Raw genomic sequence first — 25,650 nt, 5'->3', positions numbered from 1 at the left:
TTTTTGAAGTTGTCTTCTCTTTCCTGAATTATTCTTATTTCCTCTAAGGTCTTTTTTTTTTTCTTTTTTATTTATCCTGGTCTCTACTTTCATATGGAATATTTTCCTCCATATCAGGTAACCTTTGTTTGTCTGTTTACATTTAAGAATTAGTTAGTAGTCTTGTTTAGATCCGAATTAGAATTAGAAAAAAAGAAAAAGCCCCCTTAAAAATGGAAACAATCAGGGAGGTTTCAACACTGACTGGGTGTTTGATGGTACTAAGGAATAAATATTATTTTTTTAGGATGATAATGGGTATTGTGGTTATGTTTTTTTAAGAATCATCTTTGAGAGATGCATACCAACGTTTTTAAAATGAAATTACATGATATCTGAGATTTGAGTCAGTGCCCGGCTGCTGGGCATCCTGCAGTCAAGGCCCTCATCGTGGACTTGGGGCACTCTGTTTTCTGCCCCAGGGGGTCCTGGAGGGCAAGTTCCTGTCCTGGGTCTAGGAGAATCCCACTTCTGCACACTCTAGGTCGTGGCTTACTTTGCCTAAATGCCAAATTCTGTGCTTCAATTTGCTGTTTTCCAGGAATCTTTTGAAATCTCTTGATGGCGTTTTGCTCGTTCTCTTCATTGTTGTAGATTCATATATGTGTATATTTTAATTTTACTGTCATTTGTAGTGGAGTCTCCAGAGGGAAAAGAGACAATGTGTGTCATCCATCTGTCATCTTTTTTTTGGAAGTCCCACCAAGATATTTTTAAACAACTGCATAAAATTACATCGAACAATCCCAATGTACTCAGTGATTTTCCGGTTGGGTGTTCAGGATCCCATAATAATGTGAGGAGGCTGTGAAAACCAGCAGGTGCACTCAGATGTGGGTGTCAGTGATGGGATGAGATAGTGTCCCTGGGAATACTGTCCCTGTCTCTCTGGTTTGCAGACTGCTGTATTGGGTTGGGTGGGGAGTGGGTGGGAGTGTCTGCTCAGAGGAGCTCATCAAGCCTTGGGGAGTGGGCACTGTGCCTGGCACAGGGCAGCTGAATGAGGAGTGGGTCACTGTTGGTCAGGGCATCACTGTGACTGTCCTGCTGCCCACTGCCCTGTGTTGGCTCTGGACTGTGTGGGAGCTGTCACATGCATTCACCACCCACAGGATGAATGTCAGCTGCCATTTGGTGGGAACTCTCACCCCATGTCCTCAATTTTAACAAGGCCAGAAGACAATCATGTGTTTGCTAGGAGGTTCTTGGGGCAGGGAACGGTACAAATGGCCAAGTCAGCATGAACCGGGGTGTGTGTTACAGTCTCAGACTCCTCCCCAGCTTCCTCTACCTTTGTGTGCCCTGGGAGTGACCTCACCCACTTGGATTGGTACACCTGGCTGAGTGACTTTAAGTAGCCAATATTCAGAAATCATTGGATTAAATATTTGGAAACAATAAGGAAAACAGCTTATAGGGATGGTTTTTTATGTCAGGGCAGGAGATATAGTCATACGACTGGCCCTACCCCAGCCTTGGCATTAACCTGGGTGTTTGCATCAGGACCTCCAGAACGTCTGTGCACCTGGAGGGGCTTAAGATGACAGATGTGTGTCCTCTCCCAGTTCTGGAGCAGAAGTCTGAAGTCAAGGTGTGGGCAGGGCTGCACTCCCACCGGAGGCTCTAGGGGAGGGTCCTTCCTGCCTCTTCCAGCTTCTGGTGGCTCCGTGTGTTCCTTGAGGCCGCATCACTCCTGCCTTTGTCTTCATGTAGCCTCCTCTCTATGTCTGTGTCTTCTCTCCTGTCTCTTACACGAGGAAGGACACTTGGCATTGGATTTAGGACCACCGTAATTCCAGGATGGTCTCTCCTCATCTCAAGATCCTTAATTACATCTGCAAAGACCCTGCTTCTGAATAAGGTCCCATTCGCAGGTTCTGGGAATTAGGATGAAGACATATTTTTTGGAGCCACCTTTCAACCTGCTACACTCTGGTTCAGGGTCAAACCTGCCCAAGGGTCAGTCCTGATGTGGGGAGAAAGATGAGATCAGGGAAGGGGGTGAGGGTGCTTGGGGTGGGTGTATTAGTTTCCTGTGGCTGCCCTAACAAATTGCCCAAAACTGGGGGCCTTAAACCAACAGAAACTTATTCCCTTGTGGTTCTGGAGGCCAGAAGTCTAAGGTCAAGGTGTCGGCAGGACCACATTCCCTCTTCAGGCTCCTTTCTGGCTTCTAGTGCGTGTGGCTATCTTCAGTATTCCTTGGCTTATAGTCACATTGAGCCAGTCTCTATCTCTGCCTTCACATGGCATGCTTCTCTGTGTCTCATGTGTCCTTTCCTGTCTCTTATGAGTGTGTTCCAGTTGACCTTAGGGCCCACCCTAATTCTCTATGATCTCATCCTGATTCTTAATTTAGTTACATTTCCAGAACCCTATTTCCAAATAAGTCCCATTCTCAGGTTCCAAGTGGACATGGATTTTGGGGGGATACTATTCAACCTGCAGGAGTGGGGCATTGCGATTTTAAGTAGGTGTTTGGAGGCTTCATTGAGCTTTTAACCTGGAGGAGGTAAGTGGGGAGCCATGTGGAGATCTGGGGGAAGAGTGTGTTAGGAGGACAGAACGGCAAGTGCAAAGGCCCTGAGACAGGAGCAGCAGCACTGGAGGACCAGTATGACAGCCAGTGTGGCTGGAGCAGAGTGAGGTGGAGGAGGAAGAGTGGGCCAGAGAAACCAGGGCAGGGGCAGAGTGTGCACTGCCCAGTAAGAGGGGTGGGCCTTGCCCTGAGTGCTGGGGGAGGTCTTGTCATGGTGTCCGTGATCCGTGTGATGGGGCTGGGTGGAGAGTCAGTGAGCAGTGTGGACACTCAGGATGCATGAGCCAGCATCGCTTCTGCATACAGAGTAGTTAATGTTTGTTAGGACAGTTTGAAATTTCTTCTTACCACAATCCTAGAGGCAGGTGTCTTCATTCCCCTTCACAGATGAGGCCCAGAGGGGTAAAGTGATTTACTCAGGCTCACACAGCACACTAGGAAAGGAAAGGAGTGTGCCCCACTCAGCCCTCCCACTTTGTCCCTAGATGCCTGGCGTGGCTGCAGAAAAGGGATTAAAGGACCAAACACCATGGATTTCCTGCGCTCTCCAAACTGCCTAACGCTCCGCCAATTTCTGTCTTTTCCTCTTTCCCTTCTCTCCTCCTTTGTCCTTCCCTTAACTTTGCTCTTTTTCCAAAGGGGCAGGATTGCACCTGAGAAAAGGGCTCCAGGCCAGGGCTGGGTGCAGCCCCAGACCACAGTGCCTCCCTATCTCTGGTCCTAAGCCTGCATTCGAGGGTGAAGGCCAATGTTTAGGCTGCAGGTTATGCAAACGCAACACGTCCAGACACAGGAGGGAAAAGTGAATTGACCCTGGTGGAACTGAAATGTATGTGCTGCCTAAAGGCCAAAATAAACGCATGAGGATGAGAGCAGCTGAGGACCTGTGATCAGTGACAGGTCAGCTCATTACTGGGCAGAGGCAATGGCTAGCTGATGGAGCACCTTCTGCAGTTCATAGCTCAAGGCAGCGTAGATTTCTGACCAACCTTACTTCTGCCAGGGTACGAACACAGTAGTACCAGCCTCTGAGGCTGATGGCAGGCTTTGGTCCCCTTGCCTCGCCAGACCCCCAAAAGCTTGTAGTCTCAGCCTCCATAAACCCTACACTGGGTCAGTCTCTCACCCACTTTTTTAAGAAAACTCAATTTTTAATTTTGAGATAATTGTAGATTCACATGCAATTATGGGTGAAGAGCCTCACCCACTTTTTAATGTCTCACAAATTGGTACAAATAGTTTGGAACTTTTGATTAGCTCTTTATATTCCTTGGCCTTTTTTAAAAAAAAGATAAGAAATACATTTTTATGAGAAAAAGTAAAATGTCAACAACAGTGCTTAGAACATGACCAGCAGTCAATATTTGTAAAATGCATATGTGAGTGAACTATATTAATTTGCTTTGAGGTTGCAGTGGCTCTTGATTTTCTCTTTCTTGTAGGTGGTCTGTGGGAAAATGTCTCCACCCCCCTTTCAAATTTCAGAATCCCCTTTGGGGTGTTTAAAAAGTATCTTCTTTATAAAGCACAAACCCTTTGGGGTAGCATAGACCTAGAAGTCATTTACACTGTAGTATGAATTAGGACAGCTTTGTGGTTCCCTCAGGATTCACAGGATACCTGGGAAGGAAGGGATGCTTTGAAGGGTGGGGAAGCAATCTGGAAGTCTGGGTCAGTGGGAATCTTTTTAAAATACTTGGGTTTCTGAGGCCTCAGTTTCTATGGAGGAAAGGGAAACATGAGAGGACTCATGTTCCTCTCCTAATGTTTTTGCCAGAGTGATGCCTGGGTAAAATCAAGCGTACCTATTTGTTGCACTGAATTGACTCAGGAGGTTGTTGGTATCGAGCAGCATGCTGGGGAAGGTGGCCCTTCAGGGTGGGTGGACAGAGGTCTCTCCTTAAGCACAATGGAAGACAGGGGAGAGCCCCCACCTCACCCTGTGCTTCTTCCTGTTGTAACTTAGTGGTAATGAGCCTACTTCTGGGGATGTAGGAGAGTGGGGGGCTGGAGAATAGAAGTGGGGAAGACTTACTTTTCATTGTTCACCCCTAGTGCTTTTGGAATTTTGTGCCCTCTGCATGTATAAATGATTTTCAAAAAGCAGTTAAATAATAAAAAAAGAGGGACTAAAATAAGAGGTTTGTTTCCCTTTTATGCACCCACCAGATATGCACCCACCACCTCGAATGCCGAGTGTCTGCTGTGAGCTGGGTACAGGGTGGGCAGGGCCCCTTATGGGGCGAATGGGCTGGTGGAGCCTCACATACTCCATGGTGGCCTCAGATCCTGCAAAGTTGATGTCAGGCACCCAGGCCTTACCCAGCAGGTCTGGACACATTGCTTAACATGTGAATGAACAGAAAATGGTCCTGAGCGAGAGCTCTGTGGCTGGCTTGGAGATGCCCTTCAAGTCCGGGGAAGAAGGAGCCAGAACCTGTCCTGAGAGGGCCCAAGTGCCTGGAGGGGTAGGGTGGGGGACGGGGCTGACCATGTGGCCAGCCCAGGGGGATGGTCTTCAAGACCAGGAGTTGTCATAGGGGAGCCATTGAAGGTGCTTGAGAGAGGAGGGTCAGTCAGGGTTATGACACTGACAAGGAGCTTGGCTCAAGATAAGCTTTGGGTCCCTTTGACTTGTCCGGGAGACCCCTAGAGACCTTACCTCCCAGGGGCTGGGCAAACTCCCTGGGGTTTGTTGTGCCCAAGGGAGGCTGCCCTGACCGCCGCCTTTCTTACCGTGTTTCCCATTTTCTTCTCCCTGCACAGGAAGAAAACAGGCAGATTTTGGCTCGGCAGAAGTCGAACTCGCAATCAGACTCCCATGATGAGGAAGTGTCACCGACCCCACCCAACCCTGTGGTGAAGGCCCGCCGCCGGCGAGGGGGAGTGAGTGCGGAGGTGTACACAGAAGAAGATGCTGTCTCCTATGTCAGGAAGGTGAGGGTCCCGCAAAGCTCCCGTCCCCAGGTCTCAGTGCATGACTCTCACCCATGAGATCCCCAGGAATCCCAAAGGGGGCCCTTGTTGTCCCTGAGGGCCTCAGTTTCCTTTCTGGACAGACAGAGGAGCCACGTGTGCGATGGTGGATTGGAGTCCCCATCATCATTGCTAGCATAAGCTGAGCACATATTTATGGGAGAGGCTTTTGTGTGGGGTCTCCGCATTCCCGTGAGGCTTTAGGATTCGAGCAGGCTCAGGAGAGCGAAGGGACTTGCCAGCATCCATGGACATCAGCATTAGAGCTGTCCCAGCCTGTGCAGTTCCCATTATCCTGCAAGTGCTCTGGTGTCTTCTTATAAGGGCAGTAATTCCATCAGGTCAGGTCCCCACCCTCATGACCTCAACTAAACCCAGCCACCTCCCCAAATCCAACACCTCCCGAAGGAGCCATCTCCAAATTACTGTCACATTGGTGGTTAGGGCTTCCATGTATGAATTTGAGGGGTGGGGGACACAACTCAGTCCGTAGTGCCATCTTAACCATTTTTAAGGGTACAGCTGAGTGGCATTAAGTACATTCCCACTGTTCTGCAACCATCACCACTGTCCACCTCCAGACCTTTTTTCATTTTGCAAAACTGAAAATCTGCATCCAGTACACAACTCCCCACTGTGTGTGTGATTTTGAAATTTTTATTTTTTTATTTTTTTATTTTTTATTTATTTTTTTTTTAAATTTTATTTTGTCGATATACATTGTAGCTGATTAATGCTCCCCATCACCAAAACCTCCCTCCCTTCTCCCTCCCCCCCTCCCCCCCAACCATGTCCTTTCTGTTTGTTTGTTGTATCAACTTCAAATAATTGTGGTTGTTATATCTTCTTCCCCCCCCCCCCGGTTTGTGTGTGTATGTGTGTATGTGTGTGTGTGAATTTATATATTAATTTTTAGCTCCCAACAATAAGTGAGAACATGTGGTATTTCTCTTTCTGTGCCTGACTTGTTTCACTTAATATAATTCTCTCGAGGTCCATCCATGTTGTTGCAAATGGCAGTATTTCATTCGTTTTAATAGCTGAGTAGTATTCCATTGTGTAGATGTACCACATTTTCCGTATCCACTCATCTGATGATGGGCATTTGGGCTGGTTCCAACTCTTGGCTATTGTAAAGAGTGCTGCGATGAACATTGGGGAACAGGTATACCTTCGACTTGATGATTTCCATTCCTCTGGGTATATTCCCAACAGTGGGATAGCTGGGTCGTATGGTAGATCTAATTGCAATTGTTTAAGGAACCTCCATACCATTTTCCATAGAGGCTGCACCATTTTGCAGTCCCACCAACAATGTATGAGAGTTCCTTTTTCTCCGCAGCCTCGCCAGCATTTATCGTTCATAGTCTTTTGGATTGATTTTGAAATTTTTAAACAAGTGCTTTTTATCTTTAAAAAGCCAGTGAAATAAATCAATAAAAGACACAGTAATCCGAGGACTGGAGGTCTTCTAGCATCTCCTAGAAGGCTCTGAAGCCCATGAGAGCCAGTCAACACAGACTCCAAGTTCTAGACAGTACGTAAAACTGCCCTCTGGGCTTCTCCAGGTTCCTCATCTTTTATTTATTTTTTAAATTTAAAAAAATCGTGGCGAATGGAATATTATTCAGCCTTAACAAAGGAGGAAATCCTGTTATTTGCAACATGGATGAACTTAAAGGATATTACATTAAATCAAATAAGCCAGGCCCAGAAAGACAAATACCGCATGATCTCACTTATTCGTGAATCTAAAAAAGTTGAACTCATAGAAGCAGAGAGTAGAATGGTCGTTACCGGAGGCTGTGGGTTAGGGAATGGCAGTGGTTGATGAAAGGGTGCAAAGTTTCAGGTAGGCAGGAATAATAGGTTTTGAGATCTAGAGCACAGCATGGTGACCTATAGTCAATAACAATGTATTTCATTATTTCAGAATAAGAGTAAATTTCAAATGTATCACCATAAAAAATAATAGGTAAGTGGGGTGATGGGTATGTTAATTAGCTTGATTTAATCATTCCACATTGTATACATTTATCAAAACATCACATTGTATCCTATAAATGTCTGTGATTATGATTTGTCAATTAAAAATAATATTAATAAAAAATTGTGGTGAAATACACACAACATAAAATTTCAAGCTGTGTATTTTTACCAGCACCGGCTATTGAATGTTGAATAGTTTGATTTCAAGTCATGTCACAGTATCTTAGGGCCAAGCAGGTGCCTGGAAATGGCAGCTCTTGCACCAGGCCTGTTGCTCTGCCCTCCAGGGATGCTCACAGTCTGATTTTCCTTGGCTTCCCCCTGCAGGTTATTCCCAAGGACTATAAGACCATGACGGCGCTGGCCAAAGCCATCTCCAAGAACGTGCTCTTTGCTCACCTTGATGACAATGAGAGAAGGTAGGAGCCATGCAGGGGACCGGGTCCCTCCCTCCCGGGGTCTTGAGAGAGGGTTTACCATTTCACTGAGTCACGGGCCTTGAATCATGGTGACACTGGTTACAGGAGGAGCGTGTCACAGCTTTCTGGGAATGTGGGTTCACAAAGCAGGGGGTGGCTTCCAGAAATACTGTGCTGCATGTGTACCTGGTCTGGTCCCAAAGAGGCATCCCCTGCTCTGGGAGAGCCAGGCTGCCATTCTCAAATACTAGGTCTGGAGCCGCAGTTCCCTGCACACTCAACCTTGTCACAGAGAGTCACAGGTGGTTCCTCCTGTTGCCCTGGTCACTGTGGGCTTAATGTTCCAACATCTTCTATATGGGAGGTCATATCTTGCCCTTTTGAGCTCACACCCTGTTGGGGAGGATGGGGCCGAAATGCGTATACCACTGCACCTACCTGTCCTAGGAGCTTGGGGGCCTGGGGCAGGAGGTGACAGTTAATATGGTCTAAGAGGGTCTCAGGGAGTGGACAGAAGGAGGACAAGGTTATTCCAGGCAGAAGGACCTGTGAGTTGTGAAGGACTCTGACACTATGCTTGGGAATGTTGATCATATAGAAAATAATTGGAAAAATTAGAAAATTTTGATAAGACAAAGAGTAAAAATGTCTGTCATCTGCCTGTCATCTGCCTCCCAGGGATAGTCCTTGGGAATATTAGAGAGCAATCCTTAAGGGTTTACTTTCTGCACAAATCCTGGCTCTATGTGTTTTCACAGAATGGAATCTCATTCTACACACTTTTGTCACACTTAGGATGTCCTGAACATCTTGCTTTGTCAGTAAAGATTTTGTAGTGGTTTGTTTCATCAATTTCTATAGAGTTGCTGTGATTTAGCTGCTTTCCTACTACGTCCGTTTACATTTTTTATATTATAAATAACATTTTGATGACTATATTTGCATTTCTTCTTTGACCTCTTGTGCATTTCTTTAAGATAAATTCCTTGATGTGGATCAAAGAGTGTATAACATTTAAAATTTTTTTTGGCAAACTATAATTTTTCATTAAATAGACGGAGCACATTTTGATACCACTCCTGTGCAAAATCCAAGTGACCTACAAATACTGTATATAAAATAAAAAGAGAAAGTCTTGATGTGTTTATATGCATATCTGTACAAAACCACACATGGATATATTCTTCGGTATACATCAGAGCATACTAAACATATTGGTCTGTGATAGGCTACTTTTCCCCTAATGATAGGTCTAAAAGATCCTTCCGTGTAAATAGAAATCTTTTTTTTTTTTTTTTTTTTTTTTTGTCTTTTTCGTGACCGGCACTCAGCCAGTGAGTGCACTGGTCATTCCTATATAGGATCCGAACCCACGGCGGGAGCGTCGCTGAGCTCCCAGCGTCGCACTCTCCCGAGTGCGCCACGGGCTCGGCCCAGAAATCTGAGTTTTGTGAGTATCTGCACAGTGTTCCATTGTAAGAATGAATCTGAGTTTGTTAACTTCCGCCCTTGCCAAGGTCATTTAGGAGGTTTTCCATTTCTTGATGTTACAATGTTCCAACGATTAGTAAACCACAGAATTTCTGCAGTAGAGAATCCCTGTAGTTGGGTTGCTGGGTCAGAGATAAACTGTTAAAGTCATGGTGAGGGTTGGTGTGCATGTTTTGAAAGGGCTTTTGATACATTTTGCTGGGCTGTCAACCAGGAAGGCTGGCAGGGGCAGTCCAGAGGAGTTGGGTTTAAGAGCCTTGGTTTTTTGACTACTCACATCAGTGTTGAAACCCCTACTTTGCCCTTAGTGTGCAGCTGACTCTGGGCAGTCTTTATGGGTCCAGGGTGCCCGGTGACCCCTGAGTGGGAACAGTTGCTGCTTCTGTGATTGAGCAGTGGCTGGAGTAGCTGGAGGTGGCTAGAGGAGCTGGAGGTGGCTGGAGTAGCCCTGTGTCAGGGCTGTGTGTTTGAATAGTCTTTGCTGTGTCTGTGACCGCCAGGACCACAGGCAGACATAGCTGGGAGATGCTCGCCCCACGGCAGGCATGCAGGGGACTGGGGCACAGTGGGCGGGAGCAGCCGGTGTTCTGTCTGGGCCCACCCTGCAGCACACGCTGCCCTGGTTCTGTCTTGCTTGTGGGAGCTCTGAAGAATCCACGGACAGGAAATGCTCGTAGGCTGCTATTGTTGAACCTGCTCTCCTTTTCAGTTGGGGTGACGTTCTCCACACCCTGAAGATGCTAGAGATTATTTTATCTTACATTCAAAGAAAAATGGTGTTATTTCTTGATTACTAGTATGGCTGAATGTTCTTTTTACGGTTGATTGGCCTCCTTGGAAGTTTCTGAGCAGGGCTGTGGCTTGAACTTCTGCTCAGGGAGAAGAACTTGGGCTCAGACTTAAACTATACTTTTCAGTCAGGTGCCCCCAACGTGGGAGGCCAGTGGTGAGCTCCCATCCTGGAAGTATCTAGGCCCTAGGGAGGGGTGGTAGGTGGTAGCTCCCCAGAGATGCCCACAACCTAATCTCTGGGACCTGAGAATCACCTGAGATCACACAAAAGAGCTTTAGTAGATGTGATTACATTGAGGATCTTCAGATAGGGAGATTATCCTCGATTATCCAGGTGGACCCTAAAAGCCAATTGCATGTGTTCTTTTAAGAGGGAGGTGGAGGGAGATTTGATACACATAGGAAGGGGGTGCCATGTGACCACAGGTGCAGACACTGGAGTGAGGAAGCCACAAGCCAAGGAAGGCTGACAGTCAATAGGAGCTGGAAGAGGCAGGAAGCATCCTCCCCTAGAGCCTCCAGGGAGAGTACAGCCCTGCGAAACCTTCATTTCCATCTACCGATATTGATTCTGGGCATCTGGCCTTCAGAACAGTGAGAGAACTACTTTCTGTTGTTTTAAGCCCCCAGTTCATGCTACGTGGTGACGATAGCCCTGGGATACTCGTAAGGGAGGTGTCTACCTGGCAGCAGTGTCCCATGGGGAGGCAATTCTTGGTCACCAGGTGGAACCAGCTGACTGAAGAATTGTGTCTATTTTAACTTGAATTTAAACATCAATTACAGTGTAATGTAAATTTAGTTTTTGAATGAGTGGTACATTCACACGGTTAAAAATTCAGAAGGTACCAAGGGGTCCAGAGTGAAAGGGTCTGCTGTCTGAGGTCTGCCGCAGGACTCTTGCTTGTCCCTGGGCTGGGCCTCCCTGGGTACATGTGTGGCCCCTTTCTGCAGACAGACTCCCTGCCCTCAGGCAGGAGAACACCTGTTCCATTGCTGTCATCCATTCTTAGTGCAGTTTCATCCTAAGGGAAGAGGTAGTGATTGAACAGGCCTGGGTCCATCCATTTGGGCCCTGCTAACTCCCTCTTTTGTGCCAGCTGGAAGGAGTCACCCAGGTGGACAAAGCACTATGGGCACATGGTTGGATCTCATCTGTCCCAGCCACCATGCCTGACTTGCATAACTAACTATAGATGGCAAATGCAGGTCCAATCATGTACAGCCAGGAGGCAGGTCACAAGCCCATGACACCCCTGAATTGTGGGAAGAGGGTTCTTGGGCGAGGATGATTGTGATTTGGGCAGCCATCCCCAAAGTCAGCTACTCTGCTTGAAAGATTTATTTCCATTCTCTGGTCCTCAGTTTCCTTATCCATCCCAGCAGGTGGCTGGTCTGCATTAAGCTCTTTTAGGAACGGACCAAAGAATGGGGGTTCAATGTGTGTGGGTGGGCATGTTATTATTTTTATTTACAGCAGCAGAGATGATGATTATCCAAAGTTAACTTCTCTCTTTTACTCAAATATTCCCAGTTGTGAGAATAGTGTAGTGGGTTGAGCACAATTTTGTACCTGAATCCAGTGTGGGGGGTTCAGCTCCTCCATGCAGTAGCTGGGCCACAGTACCCAGCTGTGCTGAGGCTCAGAGGGGCTAAGAGGAGACTTCAGCCCCAGGGCTGTGTCAGGACTCAGGGAAGTAATCGTATAGAGTGCTCGGCCCTGTGCCTGCCCTGCTTAGGACACCTGTTATTATTGCTGCCATTAGAAATCCATGCGGTGCCCAGTTACACGTCTAGTGCTCATTCCTGAACTGATAAAATCAATCATGGAGAATAATGGCATCTAACAGACCAAATACACCCCGCAGTTTATGTTTTCAGTTCAACAGAATTCCGGACAACAGATATTTAAGGAGCATTTACTGTGTGCCAGTCTCTGTGCTGGGTGCTGGGAACACAGTAGAGGGAAAACAAGTTTCCTGCCTTTGTGGGGCCGGCCTTGCAGGGGATGAGGCAGCCAGCAATCAAGCAAACTTGTGTGCTGTGAAGGAACTCAAGAGGGGCCTGTACACTATAAACTGGGATGACTTTACTCAGGGTGGGCAGAAAGGTGACATTTTAGGTGAGACTAGAGAATAGGGAGCCAGCAAGTTCTTTCCAGGCCAGGGCACAGCAGGAGCAAAGGTCATGAGGCAGGAGAAAATTTGGTGAGCTTCTGGGAGGGACAGCTTCATTCACTATAGCAAGGGCCTGTTGTGCACCTGCTCTGTACAGAATGCTGGAGTCACAGGGAACAAGACATTGCTCGGGGTGTAGGAGAGGCCTGGAAATCTCAGCATCGTTCTGAGAATCAAATACGTGTCTTTGCATTTCTAAGGATGGTGCCTCTTTAGAGCTCCCACTTTTCTGTTCAGCTCCTTCTTGTGGAAATGGCCAAATGCTTGGGAACCTGAGAGCATCCTGAGGTTTTTCCCTCCAGAGGCAGCCACATGAGCTAAGACCATGATTTGTGCTCATCACAGGTCTGGCTCTGGAGAGCTGACAGCTATGCCCTTCTTCAGAATCTGAATTCAGGACATGAGCTCAGCGAAGGTTAGCAGAGGGACTGAGAAGCTGTGGGTTCAGAGCCCTTTATAATCACCCAGGGTCTCTACCTGAGGAAGATAAATGGTCACTTCGGTTCCTGACCCAGTTATCAGACAGAAGTCATATAAGCTAACTCTGTTTCCACTTCTTTCGGACATTTGATAAGCCTGGAGTTACCGAAAGTACCATCGTCAGGAAATCTCCTGGGTTAGGATGAGCTAGGACATGCCACAATAACCAGCATCCTGGTGGCTCATTCATGTCCACTGATGCGAGCCCCCTGTAGGGCACTGGTGCCTGGTGGCAGCTCAGAGACCCAGGCCACTTGGCTCTTGGGGCTTGGCTTTCTCAACATGGGTCCTCCTTGTTCACAGAGGCACAGCTCATCCAACATGACCCCAGAAGTGTCATGTCACAGACATGCAGTGGCCAGAACTGGTCACCTGGCCTGGCCTGGTCGCAGGACACTGTGAGGAGTTGTTTTCTGTGTATGAAATGGGATTTGTGAACTGGTAGCCCTATCTTGTCCACAGCATCTATCGTCTCTCCCTGTTGCAACATTTACATACGTCCTCCCCTAAAAAATGACACACTCACCTGCCCAACCAGCCTTCTCTCTCTCTCTCTCTTGCTACAACAAACATAAATATTTGCCATTTTAAACTTTTTTAAGTGTACAGTTCAGTGGCATTAATTACATTCACAATGTTGTGTGACTATCACCACTGTCTATTTCAAAATTTTTTATCACCCCAAACAGAAACCCCGTACCTATTAAGCAGTCACTCCCTATTTCTCTCCACCTGAGCTCTGGTAATCCCTAACCAACTTTCTGTTTCTATGGGTTTGCCTATTCTGGATATTTCCTGTATGTGGAATCATACAATATATGACCTTTTGTGATGGGCTTTTGTCATTTAGCAGAATGTTTTCAAGGTTCATCACGTTGCAGCATGTGTCAGTGCTGCATTCCTTTTTAAGACTGGGTAATATTCCACTGTATGGGTAAGACCACATTTGTTTATCCATCCATCTATTGATGGGCACTTGAGTTGTTTCCACGTTTTGGCTATTGTGAATAATGCTGCTATGAACATGTGTGTACAAATGTTTGAACCTTCTGGGTAGATAGATGCCTATGAGTGAAAATGCTCGATCATATAGTATTTCCATATTTAACTTTTTGGAGAACCTCAGACTCTATTTCCCTTTTGGCTTGACTGAACTTGGAGCCTCCCTGCTCTGTGGAGCTGCCCAGTCCTCCCCAGTGACCCCTCAGTGACAGCTGTGGTTAAGCCAGACTCCTCAAATCCTTTCTTGGCCCCTTGCCAGCTCTCAGGCTCTAGCAGATTCAATAAAGCTCTTATTTTAGGGCCAACCTGGCCTTTGAGTGTGAGCTGATCTAAATGATATCTCTGGGCCATCCCAGCTGCGGGTGTCCAGGAAGTGTCTGAGCTGGGGTCCCAGTCCTGAGTGTCAGATCCATACCCCCTTCTGCCTTTGATGTCTCTGGGTCTGAGAGCCAGGTGGACGAGAAGCAGAGGAAGCAGATGGTAGGGTTACAAACTCCTCTTTGCAAGGCTGGCTTGAAAAGGAAGCTTTCACATAGGGCATCCGAGTCTGTGTTTCAGGTCTTTTGTTTTGCACATAGGAAAACTCACTTTCCATATCAAAATCCCGATGGGCTCCTTTTGCTGGCCACAGTCTCTAAAGAAACAGCCTGATGGCTCAGGAAACCACTTCCAGAGGGAGCAGGCAGGGGAGGCATTGTCTCTTGACCTTTCACATGATGTCTCCCCTGTGCGGTATCCAAATGCTTTCCTTTTTCCAGTTTACTAGGAGCTGGGCTTAACAGCTTTGTCTGCTCGGCTGTGGTTTGGCGAGAGCAGCAAAATTCTTTCCAAGTTTGCAGGGCGTCTGGCACGCCCCTGACTTTGAGGCTGCCTGCTGCTCTTTGCAAATAAATCCGCTTGTGGGATGAGCACACTTTTTTGCCTAATGACCCCTCCTTCTAAATTCATGTTAAAGACAAATAACCTCATTGTCACAGGCTGGGTGGTTTTGCTCTTGTCAATTTGTAACAGTGTCTTTCTAGGTTGGGCTGGAGATACTTAAGCTTGGAAAAGGATAAAGATTATGTTTAAGCCTTATTTAAAAGAAGATAATGCAACGTAGTTGTGGGGGAAGACTGCTAATTCCCCCAAACTGTCTATGTTTTCTTCTAAGATGGTGGTATTTCTAATTGGCCTCTAGCCAAAGCTTTCGTTAGGCCTTTGCACAGTATCCTGTGAGGAGGTAGTGTTAACCTCACTGCCTCAGTTTCCTCCTTTGTCCCTTGACTAAGGCCACACAACTCATCAGTAGCAGAGCCAGGGTTTCAACCTGAGTCTCTCAGGCTCCAAAGCCTGTGTTCTTTCCCCTGGTTGTGACAGGTCACATGCACCCTACTCTGAGGGTTGTTGTGAGGATGTATTGTAGTAATTAATGTTCATGTGTGTATTATTATCATCAACACCACCATCATTGTCACCATCACCATCACCACCATCACCATCACCACCATCACCATTGCCATCACCACCACCACCATCTCCATCATCATCATCACCACTATCATCACTCTCACCACCATCATTATTAACACCATCATCACCTCACCACCAACATCGTTACCATCATCATCACCATCACCATCATCACCACCACCACCACCATCACCATCACCACCACCATCACCATCACCACCACCATCATCACCACCACCATCATCACCACCACCATCACCACCACCATCACCACCACCACCACCACCACCACCACCACCACCACCACCACCATCACCATCACCACCACCACCACCATCACCATCACCACCACCATCATCACCACCACCATCACCACCACCACCACCACCACCACCATCACCATCACCACCACCATCACCATCACCACCACCATCACCATCACCACCACCACCATCACCACCACCACCACCATCACCACCACCACCACCATCACCACCACCACCACCATCACCACCACCACCACCATCACCACCACCATCACCACCACCATCACCATCACCACCACCACCACCATCACCACCACCACCACCGCCACCACCACCACCACCACCGCCACCGCCACCGCCATCGCCACCGCCATCACCATCACCACCACCACCATCACCACCACCACCATCACCACCACCACCATCACCATCATCACCATCACCACCACCATCATCACCACCACCATCATCACCACCATCACCATCACCACCACCACCATCACCATCACCATCACCATCATCACCATCACCACCACCATCACCATCATCACCACCATCATCATCACCACCATCACCATCACCATCATCATCACCATCATCACCACCATCACATCATCACCACCATCACCACCATCACCATCACCACCATCATCACCATCATCACCGTCATCACCACCATCACCATCACCATCATCACCACCATCACCATCATCACCATCACCATCATCACCACCATCACCATCACCATCACCATCACCATCATCACCACCATCACCACCATCACCATCACCATCATCACCACCATCATCACCACCATCACCATCACCATCATCATTGTCATCTTTCTGGTGGCCCTTTGGCTGTGTGGAAGGTGGGCTCCTTCGGTAGGCTTCTCCCTGGATGGTGCTTTGCCCCTCAGAAGGTGGCCCTGCCATCCAGATAGACCCTGCAGCCAGCCCCACTGCTCCTCAGTGTTATTAGTTTTTTGTTTTTTTGCTGATGGTATGGAGATCCGTATCCATGACCTTGGGTTTATAAGGCTGCGCTCTTACCAACTGAACTAACCAGATAGCCCCTTGCTCCTCAGTGTTTAGTCTGAGGAAGAGGCTGGTATGGTTCCCATATCACTCCACGACATCTTTCTCTGCTCCACCCTGAGTTAACAAACAGGATGCTCTGGGCCTTGGGGAACCCGCAGTCAATATTAGGGTCCCTGGGAGGTCACCTTGTCCCCACCTCAGTGCACGGAATAGAGCTCTGAGACTCAGAGAGAGGAGGGCCCTTGTCCCTTGCTCCAGGCTGCATAGCAGTGTCCAAACTAGGGCTGGAGCGGGGTCTCATCTACAGAGTCGAGTTACTCCCAGTGAGGGTTCTGAGGTGGCAATGGGTGCAGCCTCCTTGCTTGGGATCATCTACCAGGAGCAAAGCAGATCCTGTATCCTTCCTGGGGATGCCCAAGGCAGTTACTCTTTGGCCAGAGATGGCAGCAGCCTCAGAAAGTGTCCCTCAGGGTACTCGGGAGCCCTTGGGTGTGCCAGGACAATCAGGGCCTAGCCCCAGAGGGTGGGTGCCAGGCCTTGGGGACAGGGAAGTAGAAGCTCTTGGGTTCTATCCGGGTCCCTTCCTGGTTTGCCCTGATTAGGGTGCCTGGGGAGGGAGCATCACCGTGCCCCTGGGAGCTGAGGAGCATGATAATTAGAGGCACCGTGTGTGTTTGTGGTATGTGTTGGGCCCTCGGCTGGGGCCTCATTAGGGAGCCGCCAGATGGGCAGGCAAGGGCATCTCACCTCGGGGCGGCCTTCCTGGCAGCCACTCCTGCTCTCTGCAGCTCTAATTAAAACACAGGCTTCTGGCCTGGATGCCGCACCGCTGGCCTGCGCGGCTGTCTCCTGTTATCTGTCGCCGTTTCTCTTCCTCCCACCCGCGTATCTTTGCAGTCTGTTTTTCCACAAATTGGCTTGGATCCTCAGGTGATGGGAAAAACATGCCCGTCTGCTGAATTCACATGTGGCCTGAAAGGAACCATCTCTTTGCTTTTCCAGGCCTTTTTGCCCCTTCTCTCCAGCCTGCCTCAGGCTTTGGGACTTTCTGCTTCCCTTTTGGGCAACATTAAAAAAACAAAATTAGCATTTTGGAAAATGCAGGGTTTCATCCAAAGAGATGCTTTTAATGGCTTCAACAAGCAAGGAATTTGATTTTCATTTTGCACAAATCCAGGCTCGCTCTGGGCAGAGGAGACCTAGCAAATCATTAGTCACAGGAACCCACCAGCCTTTAGAAGCCCAAATTCAATGGGAAGGCTGAAATCTGGGGCTCTGGGGCTTGCATCAAATGAGATGTTCTGTCTCCAGTCCCTGGATCATGGGCCTCATACATATAATTTTGTTAGAGCCTCCCAACAGTTCCGTGAGGCCGGCATTGTTAATATAGTGCCACTTGGCGGATGAGGCATAGAGAGATTAGGCAAGCTGTCCAAAGCCACCCAGCTAGGAGTGGAAGAGACTGGGATTTGAACCCTGGCTGGGGCATGGCTGCTCTTGGCTTACTTGCCCGCCAACTGTGAATGCATGCACAGCACATTCACCTTCCAGGGAAAGGCTACAACCTTTTAAAGACAACAGTAATTTTCCACGTGCCCAGAATTTTCCAACTAACAGAAAGTCCTGTGGTGTGGATCTGGAACTGTAGGGCAGTTTCAGCTCTCTGTGGAGTCTTTGTTTGAAAGAGTTGCCAGGGCTGGCATTAACTAAGAGCACAAGAAGTCATGACAGTGTGGCCTTATGCTGAGTCCAGTTCACGGGATGTGGGAGGTGAGAAGAACCTCGGGGCTTTCTCATGCAGGGGGGCGATCTGGCCTGTGGTCTTGGTTGTTTGGCACCACAATGTTTTAGAACTTCTAAAATTTGATGATGTGGGGTCTCCAGTATGCCACAGGCCCCCCACACCTACCCAACCAGTTCACCTGTTTGTGTCACTGACAAAGCCCTGTGGATGAGTGTGTTCAGATACAGAAGGCTTCCTACTTCTAGCACCCGTTATGTGGATGGGGTTCCTGAGGCCCAGAGAATGTGCTTGAGGTCAGCGGTTGCTCAGAGGCAGGAAGTGGGGCCGTTTCTTCAAAAAGGATACCGTGGGCAAAGGTTGAGTCCTTTTCATGCCTCAGGCTGCTGGGACTGGAACTAGGGTTGAGGTGGACGCTCTGCAAGATGCCCCCTGGTGGTGGTCTGGCCAACTGCACCTTTCCCTGGCCTCAGAGTGCTGGGCCACAGGAAGGAGGGATGCACGGGCTTTGAGGCTCTGATGGGTGCCTCAGGTCCCAGCTTGGCTCTATTCTTGAGCCCTGGTCACTAAAAACAGCCTGATTGCCTGCCAGCCAGGTGTGAGGAATTCGCCAGCTGGCTTGGGTGGAGGAGGCAGTGTGGGGAGAGCCTGGGAGGAGGAATGTGATCACTTGCAACTGCTCTCCACCTTCATGGGGACTCCATGTAATATCCAGCATCAGCCACATGGTGACCTGCTCCCATTTGTCAGGTGGGGAAACTGAGGCTCAGAGACATCAAGTGGCTTGCCCAAGGTCACACGGTTTCTTTGGGGCCAAGATCAGTCCTTCTGAGATGAAGTTCTGCACTGTTCCCTGCAGAATGGAAAAGCCACCTGCATCCACAATGCAATTCCACATAACGCTTCCTGAGCTCTGTTTTGGGGTCAGGCATCTGGCTGAGAGCTGTGGGTGCACCATCTCACTGTGCCCTCACAGTGACCCTGCAAGAACATGTGACAATATCATCTGCATTCCAGGTGAGGATCTGACGCACAGAGAGCTTAGAGTCTCTTGCCCAGGGGCCCACTGATTTGAATGTGAACCCTCGTTTGATTGCCGTGTTGTTCTTGTCTATGTAGCATCAGGACCCCTGGGGACATAGCGGTTCTCTCCTCTCCTGACTGAGCCCTTTCTAGTAGGGACCAGTGTTTAAAAAGTGAATAGTCCTACCTGGGATGCTGGTTGTCACACGAGTGTCTATTAAATGCTGCGGGACCACTGTGGAGGAAATGACTGATTCTCCCTTGGGTTGGGGGTGGGGTTTGTTTATCAGAAGCAGTGAGCATTTCAGCTGTACCTTCAAGGATGGGCAGAATTTTCCAGGCAGAGAAGAAGGGGGAGAGGCATCCCCAGCAGAGGGAAGAGCATGGGTCAAGGATGGATGCTGAGGTCATGGTTGGTGGAGCAGGAGTAGGTCACATCACCCAGGGCTGGCTCCTTGGGAAGCCATTATTTTCGAAAATAGAAGTGCAGAGAAGAAACCAGAGAGGCTTCTCATAATATCTTCTTCTGTTAATAGTTTATGGTGCATTCCTCTTGGATATCGTCTCATGTCAGCCCCTACCGCCTTGTCTTATCCATTTTACAGACAGCTACACGCTGGGCTGGCTGGGTTAAAGAGGGCTGGTTTTGCTTTTGAAGGATGTGTCCAGAAAGCAGGCCCTGATTTCCTCGGGCTTAGCAGTGTGTTTGGTGCTGGTGTCTGTTAAATCTTATCCTCCCGGCTCACTTGGGCCCATCTCTAGGTGAAATTATATCTCAGAGTCAGGGCCAGCTTCCCGGGCAATGACCTGTGTAGTTACATGGGGCTCTCTGCTCAGAAGGACCCCGCTCTCGGTTTCCTGCTTTGCTGTCTCAAAATGATCATCTTTGAGCAAGGGGCCCCCCAATGTCACTTTGCTTTGGACCCTGTGGATTATCCCACCGGTCTTGCTGAAAGTGGTTTTAATAGCTTTCTTTAGTATGAAGGATGTTGAGCTTCTGTTCAAATATCACTTGGTCTTTTGCATTTCCTTTTTGGCAGTTTGCCTGATTTATCCTTTGCTCGTGTTTTTCTTCATTTGAATTGTCTTTTTTCTTATTGATTTGCATGAGTTATTTCTAAATTAACAAAGGCTGCTGGTGATTAAGTGTATAGCACTTATGCTTTTCCAGTTGGTCACTGGTCCTATGATTTTGTTTATGAAGTTTTTTTGTCATATGGAAGTTTTAAATTTCTGAGTTTTTTTTTTTTTTCATAATTAGAAAAAATTTTATTGAAGCAAAATTGATTACACCTATTTGTGGGGTACAAAGTTGACTATAGCTATGTACAGTATGTGATGGTCAAATCAGGATAGTTAACTTATTCATCATTACAATACACAATCATTCTTTGTGTCTGTTAAGCAGTTTCTCATTCATTTCGCATTAACTCCTCCTCACTGTCTCCCTCCCCCTCATAATTTTTTTATTGGGATAAAACATATATAAACGTAAAATTTACCACTTTAACCATTTTTAGATGTGTGTTTCAGTGACATTAGACACATTCACACTGTTGGGTAACCATCACCACCACCCATCTCCAGAACTTTCTCATCTTCCCAAACTGAAACTCTGTCCCCATTAAACACTGACTCCCCATACCCTCCTGCCCCCACCTCCTGTCAACCCCCATTCTACTTTCTGTCTCCATGAATTTGAATACTCTAGGGACCTCACGTAAGTGGAACCATACGGTATTTATCCTTTTGTAACTGGTTTATTTCACTTAGTATAATGTCCATGCTGTAGCATGTGTCAGTACTTTATTCCTTTTTAAGGCTGAATAATATTCCATCGTATGGATAAGAACACATTTTGTTTGTCCATTTATCTGTCAATGGACAAGTTTTAATTTTTATGGAGCCAGATTTATTAATCCTTTCCTTTATGGCTTCTAGTGTTCTCCTCAGGGAGGCCTCCCGTACTCCAAGTCTATAAACAAACAAGCAAACAAATACACTCCCGATCTTTTCTAGAACCTCCCTGATTAATTGATTGATTTCTTGATTAAATCCTTGATTCCTCAAAAGTGCCAACACTTTTCAAAGAATTAAATGAGCTCTTTCTGCCTACTGATCTGAAGTGCTCCCTTTGAAAAACTAAGTTCCCATATGTTTTGGGGTTTCTTTCTGCTCATTGAACATTCTTCTATTTCTTTTTCAATTTCAAAGGAACAAAAGGTTTTAGAAAAGGTGGAGAGAGGTGACGTGGCCAGAACCGTGTTTTCTGATGGCCTCTCCCGTGGCCATTCTCTGGCGAGAGCTTTTGAAGATGTGGGCCCAGGACTCGGCAATTTCTCAGTGGCCACGTGGTACACTGAGGACGTCCAGGAGGACTTGCTTGGGTTTCTGGAGGGGAGCATAGGCATGGGGGAGGGTCAGGGTTGGATCTCTTGAGGTGGGGGAGCCTGTGGCACCTGGCGGGGGGGATGTCTAAGTGGCAGTTGACTCTGTAAACTTGGGTCCTGGCAAGCTATAAAGATTTGAGAGTCACCAGCGAATAGATAGTAATTATGGGAGGGCTGATGTCCTGGAAACAGATTGTATGGGAAGAAGAGCCAAGGCCTGAGCGGAACCGGAACCCAGTGCTGGGAAGAACCACCCTTCCCCTTCTGTGCAGGAGGAAACCATCCTGGGAAGGGGAATCAGTTCCCCCAGAGGTGCTGGGTCAGGGATGGAGAACCCGGAGCCCTGTGGATTCCAGCACATGTTCCGTTAGGTGTATCTTTGGTTTCCAGACTTCTGAATTCCATAACTGCTATAAAAAAAATTTGTTTCTGCAAACCAACATAGAATGGCCAATTTTTTATTTTGGCAAGTAAGAACATTAAAAATAGCTACCATCTATTGTCACTATCATTTCATAAAAGAGGGAACACCATAGTACCAGAAAAGCAATAAGGACAGAGCCTCAGAGCGGAGAAGTCTGAAATGAATGTGTTTGGCTTTTTCATGTTCACCCACCCACTGCCTCGTTTTCCCCACTTGGCCTCACACCTGCGAGCACAGCTCTGGCACAGGAGCAATGCGAGCATCTCAGTGGGAGCGCTGCTCAGGGTAATGAATGCAGCTGTGTCCAGCCTGGAAAAGGCCCAAATCCACATCGCAAGGCCTTCTGCATCGGGTGGCCCCATCCTGGGCTGGCCCCAGGGTTGCCCTTCCTGCACCCAGCAGCCTTCAGGTCCCCAGCACCGCCAAGCAACAGGTCAGGAGCTTGGCCAGAGAGGAGAGGCCAGAGCCGCCTTCGGGGCAGGCATGAAAGGGCAGGGTCATGGGGGGTGCACAGCTTGGGCCTGGGGAGGGTGGGCCTGAGGAGCCTGAGACCCAGGCATCTTCCTCCAGCTCCTCACTGTTGGAGCCAAGTGGCCCACGTGTGACCCTGGTGTGTGATTATGGCAGAGGCACAGGCCCTCCACCATAAGCAGACATCCACTCATTATGACTTGGTTCTCTCGTTTAAGGCCTGCTCAAAAGGGAACAGGAATTTGGGTGAGGACATACATGGGGTGGAGGGGCCAGCCCTGGTGGCTCCCAGATAAGGGCAGGCACTGTAAGGTCTGCATATAGATTTTTGAGGAGTTAGACCTTCTGACCACCAGCTGGCAACCGCAGTCCTCCTTCTGAGTGTGCAGAGGTAACCCCAGGCCAGGCCAGGGAAGCCGTGATGCCCTCTCTCAGCTCATGGGCTTCTATGGGCCTTGACCCTTACTGACCCTTGTTGAATCAGTGGGCAATGGGGGTGACCCAGGCTTTGTGCACAGAAGCCAACTTGAGCAAGACCTGATTTTAGTGCCAGAGTTTTACTTCTTGTTTCTGCCCCACCCTCCCCAGGCTGAGGATGGCCAGGCCAAGCCTTGGCACCAGGGAGGGGCTTTTGTGAGCCCTGCAGGGACCTGTTGGGTACAGAACAGCCTTGGGCCCTGGCTCAAGCGGGTTTGTGATGGAAAACTGGAATGTTATGAGGGAGTTGCTCAGGGCACGTTAATCCAGCACAGAACTGCCCTCCCCACCCCCGCCCTGGCCCATCAGCAGTTTCAGGATCAGGGCCCAGGAACCCAGTGACAGTTGTATCTCTCCTGTTGGGAGAGCTCAGGGCCTTTCTTGTCACTAAGGGGAGAGACCACTTGCTCATCAGGCACCTCGTAGTCTCACGGGCCTAAGCATTTCCAAGCTGCTCCCTGCTCACCAGGGAGATCTATAAGATTTGGGACAGCTCCTCTTCCTCTTCCTTCTGAACATTATATATTTTTTCACTGCTAGTTCATCCAAGTGTCCCTGGTCAGCAACTTGCCATTTCCTTCCAGTCTTTTTTCTCTGTGTTGATTTTGATAGCCCAGTGGTCTTTGTACCTCGCAGACATCCTTGGTTCCCCTTCGAAGCCCCGTCAGCTTCAGGACACAGCTTGCTTCTGCGGTGGCTTCCTGTGTACGCAGCCCATGACCCATGACATTAGCTGCCACACAGGTGCCTTCCTTGTTCTTTTTAATTGCTCATTTCAGGCCATGTGACCTTCCAGGTGGAGACCAGCATCTTTGGATTGTGCCATTCCTATAATTTTTGAGTAATCCTACAAAGATCCCCAGGAATAATTGTGGAGTATATGTGTGTTACTACCAGAGAACTATTTATTTGACTGGTATCATGAAAACCATGTTGGTGATTCTTGACTGCAAGATACTATTTTTTTTAAAAAAAAACATTTTATCATAGAAAGTTTCAAAAGTATACAAAAGAGGAGAGACTAGTGTGTGAACCACCTAGCTCCACGATATTGGTTCATGGTCAGTCTGGTTTCGTCTTTGTTCCCACCCACTTCCTCCTGACCCTAGACTATTTTGAAGCAAACTTCTGCCATCAGATAAATTCTTCCATAAATATTTCAGTATAAGATGCTAATTTTTAATCTAGTTTCTTGTCTTTACGATCACACCACATTCCATACGCGAGTTCAGCGTAGCGTATTTGCCGTTCATAAGCTCATGCGTGGAGCTGCTGTCTACAGTTTTATGTTTCTGAAATGGGTCCTGCCTATCAGGTTTGCATTCCTTTCTGCATGTAATTGGGAGCAGCTTTAGAAGGCGGGTTCCCTTTCCTAGCCGTTTGAACTCTTCCTGCTGCTCCACAGCATGGGTGGGAACTGGCCTACCAGGAGGCAGAGACTGTAAGAAGAAATGAAAGACCCTTCCAAACCTACACAATGATTTTCTTCTTGTTTTACAAGCCTGTTACTCAAGATTCGCTCTTCCCTGCTTTACATCTTGTGAGCTGACAGCTGGTTCATGCTTGTCCTTCAAAAAAAAAAGCAACAGTTGCTAAGAGTCAGGCAAACAAAGATGTGCTTTGACTCCCAGGAACAGCTGTAAGAGAGGGACACACCAAGTCCTTTCAGCTGCTAAATCCACATATTCAAACCGCTTGAAATGGAACTCTTTAACCCTTTGGCGCCGCTGGGTACATCCATCCCTGCTCCCCACCCCATAGCTTCTTATTTTCTAATGGTAAGAAAATGGTTTCTTGCTTCTTCTTCTTCTTTTTTTTTTTTTTTTGTGACCGGTAAGGGAATAGTAACCCTTGGCTTGGTGCCGCCCGCACCGCGCTCAGCCAGTGAGCACACCGGCCATCCCTATATAGGATCCGAACCCGTGGCCTCTGCACTGCTGCGCTCCCAGCACTGCACTCTCCCGAGTGAGCCACGGGGTCGGCCCTACTTGCTTCTTGACTGTAGACACAAGTCCTCTGATTTAATTGAGGCTAAATCTGGGTTTTTGAGGGAGAGGAGGTCAGCGTGAGTCATTCATTTGTTCATCCATACGTCTATCCACCCATCCATCCATCCATCCATCCACATGTTCAGTAAATACTGGTTGTGAGTCTTCTATCTACTGGGCTTTTTGCAAAGGGGCCTGTATATGTAGACATGAGTAGGAGGGGAGCTTGTGGGTTGTTGCTCTCCAACCCCGCCCCCCCCCCCCCCCCAGAAATGACTCTTGTTGGTTGCTTCCCTTAGGGGGAAAAGGGGAGGTGGATTCAGAAAACATTATGCCAACAGAATTGGATCCTTGTCTTTCAAAGTTACATAGATTGACTGACTCAGTGAGAAACCTGACCACTCATACTGGGACAAGCTTGTATCACAATGAGCAGCTTCAGGCACTCTCTTGTGTAACTCCCAAATGAACCTG

The 25,650-nt window shown here is 48.0% G+C and overlaps 1 protein-coding gene across 1 annotated transcript in view; it reads left to right on the top strand.

Annotated features, from left to right (window-relative positions):
- The window catches only part of PRKAR1B (protein kinase cAMP-dependent type I regulatory subunit beta), a 153,038-nt gene that overhangs the window by 31,770 nt on the left and 95,618 nt on the right, over nt 1–25,650 (top strand). The window contains exons 2-3 of the mRNA XM_063091434.1: nt 5,345–5,515; nt 7,871–7,962. Coding sequence (XP_062947504.1) covers nt 5,345–5,515; nt 7,871–7,962 — 263 coding nt within the window. The remainder of the gene's footprint in view (nt 1–5,344; nt 5,516–7,870; nt 7,963–25,650) is intronic.

This window comes from Cynocephalus volans, chromosome 3, assembly GCF_027409185.1.
Source record: "Cynocephalus volans isolate mCynVol1 chromosome 3, mCynVol1.pri, whole genome shotgun sequence".
Lineage (NCBI taxonomy): Eukaryota > Metazoa > Chordata > Mammalia > Dermoptera > Cynocephalidae > Cynocephalus > Cynocephalus volans.
The sequence above is the reverse complement of the archived record's forward strand: the minus strand, read 5'-3'. Positions and strand labels throughout refer to the sequence as shown.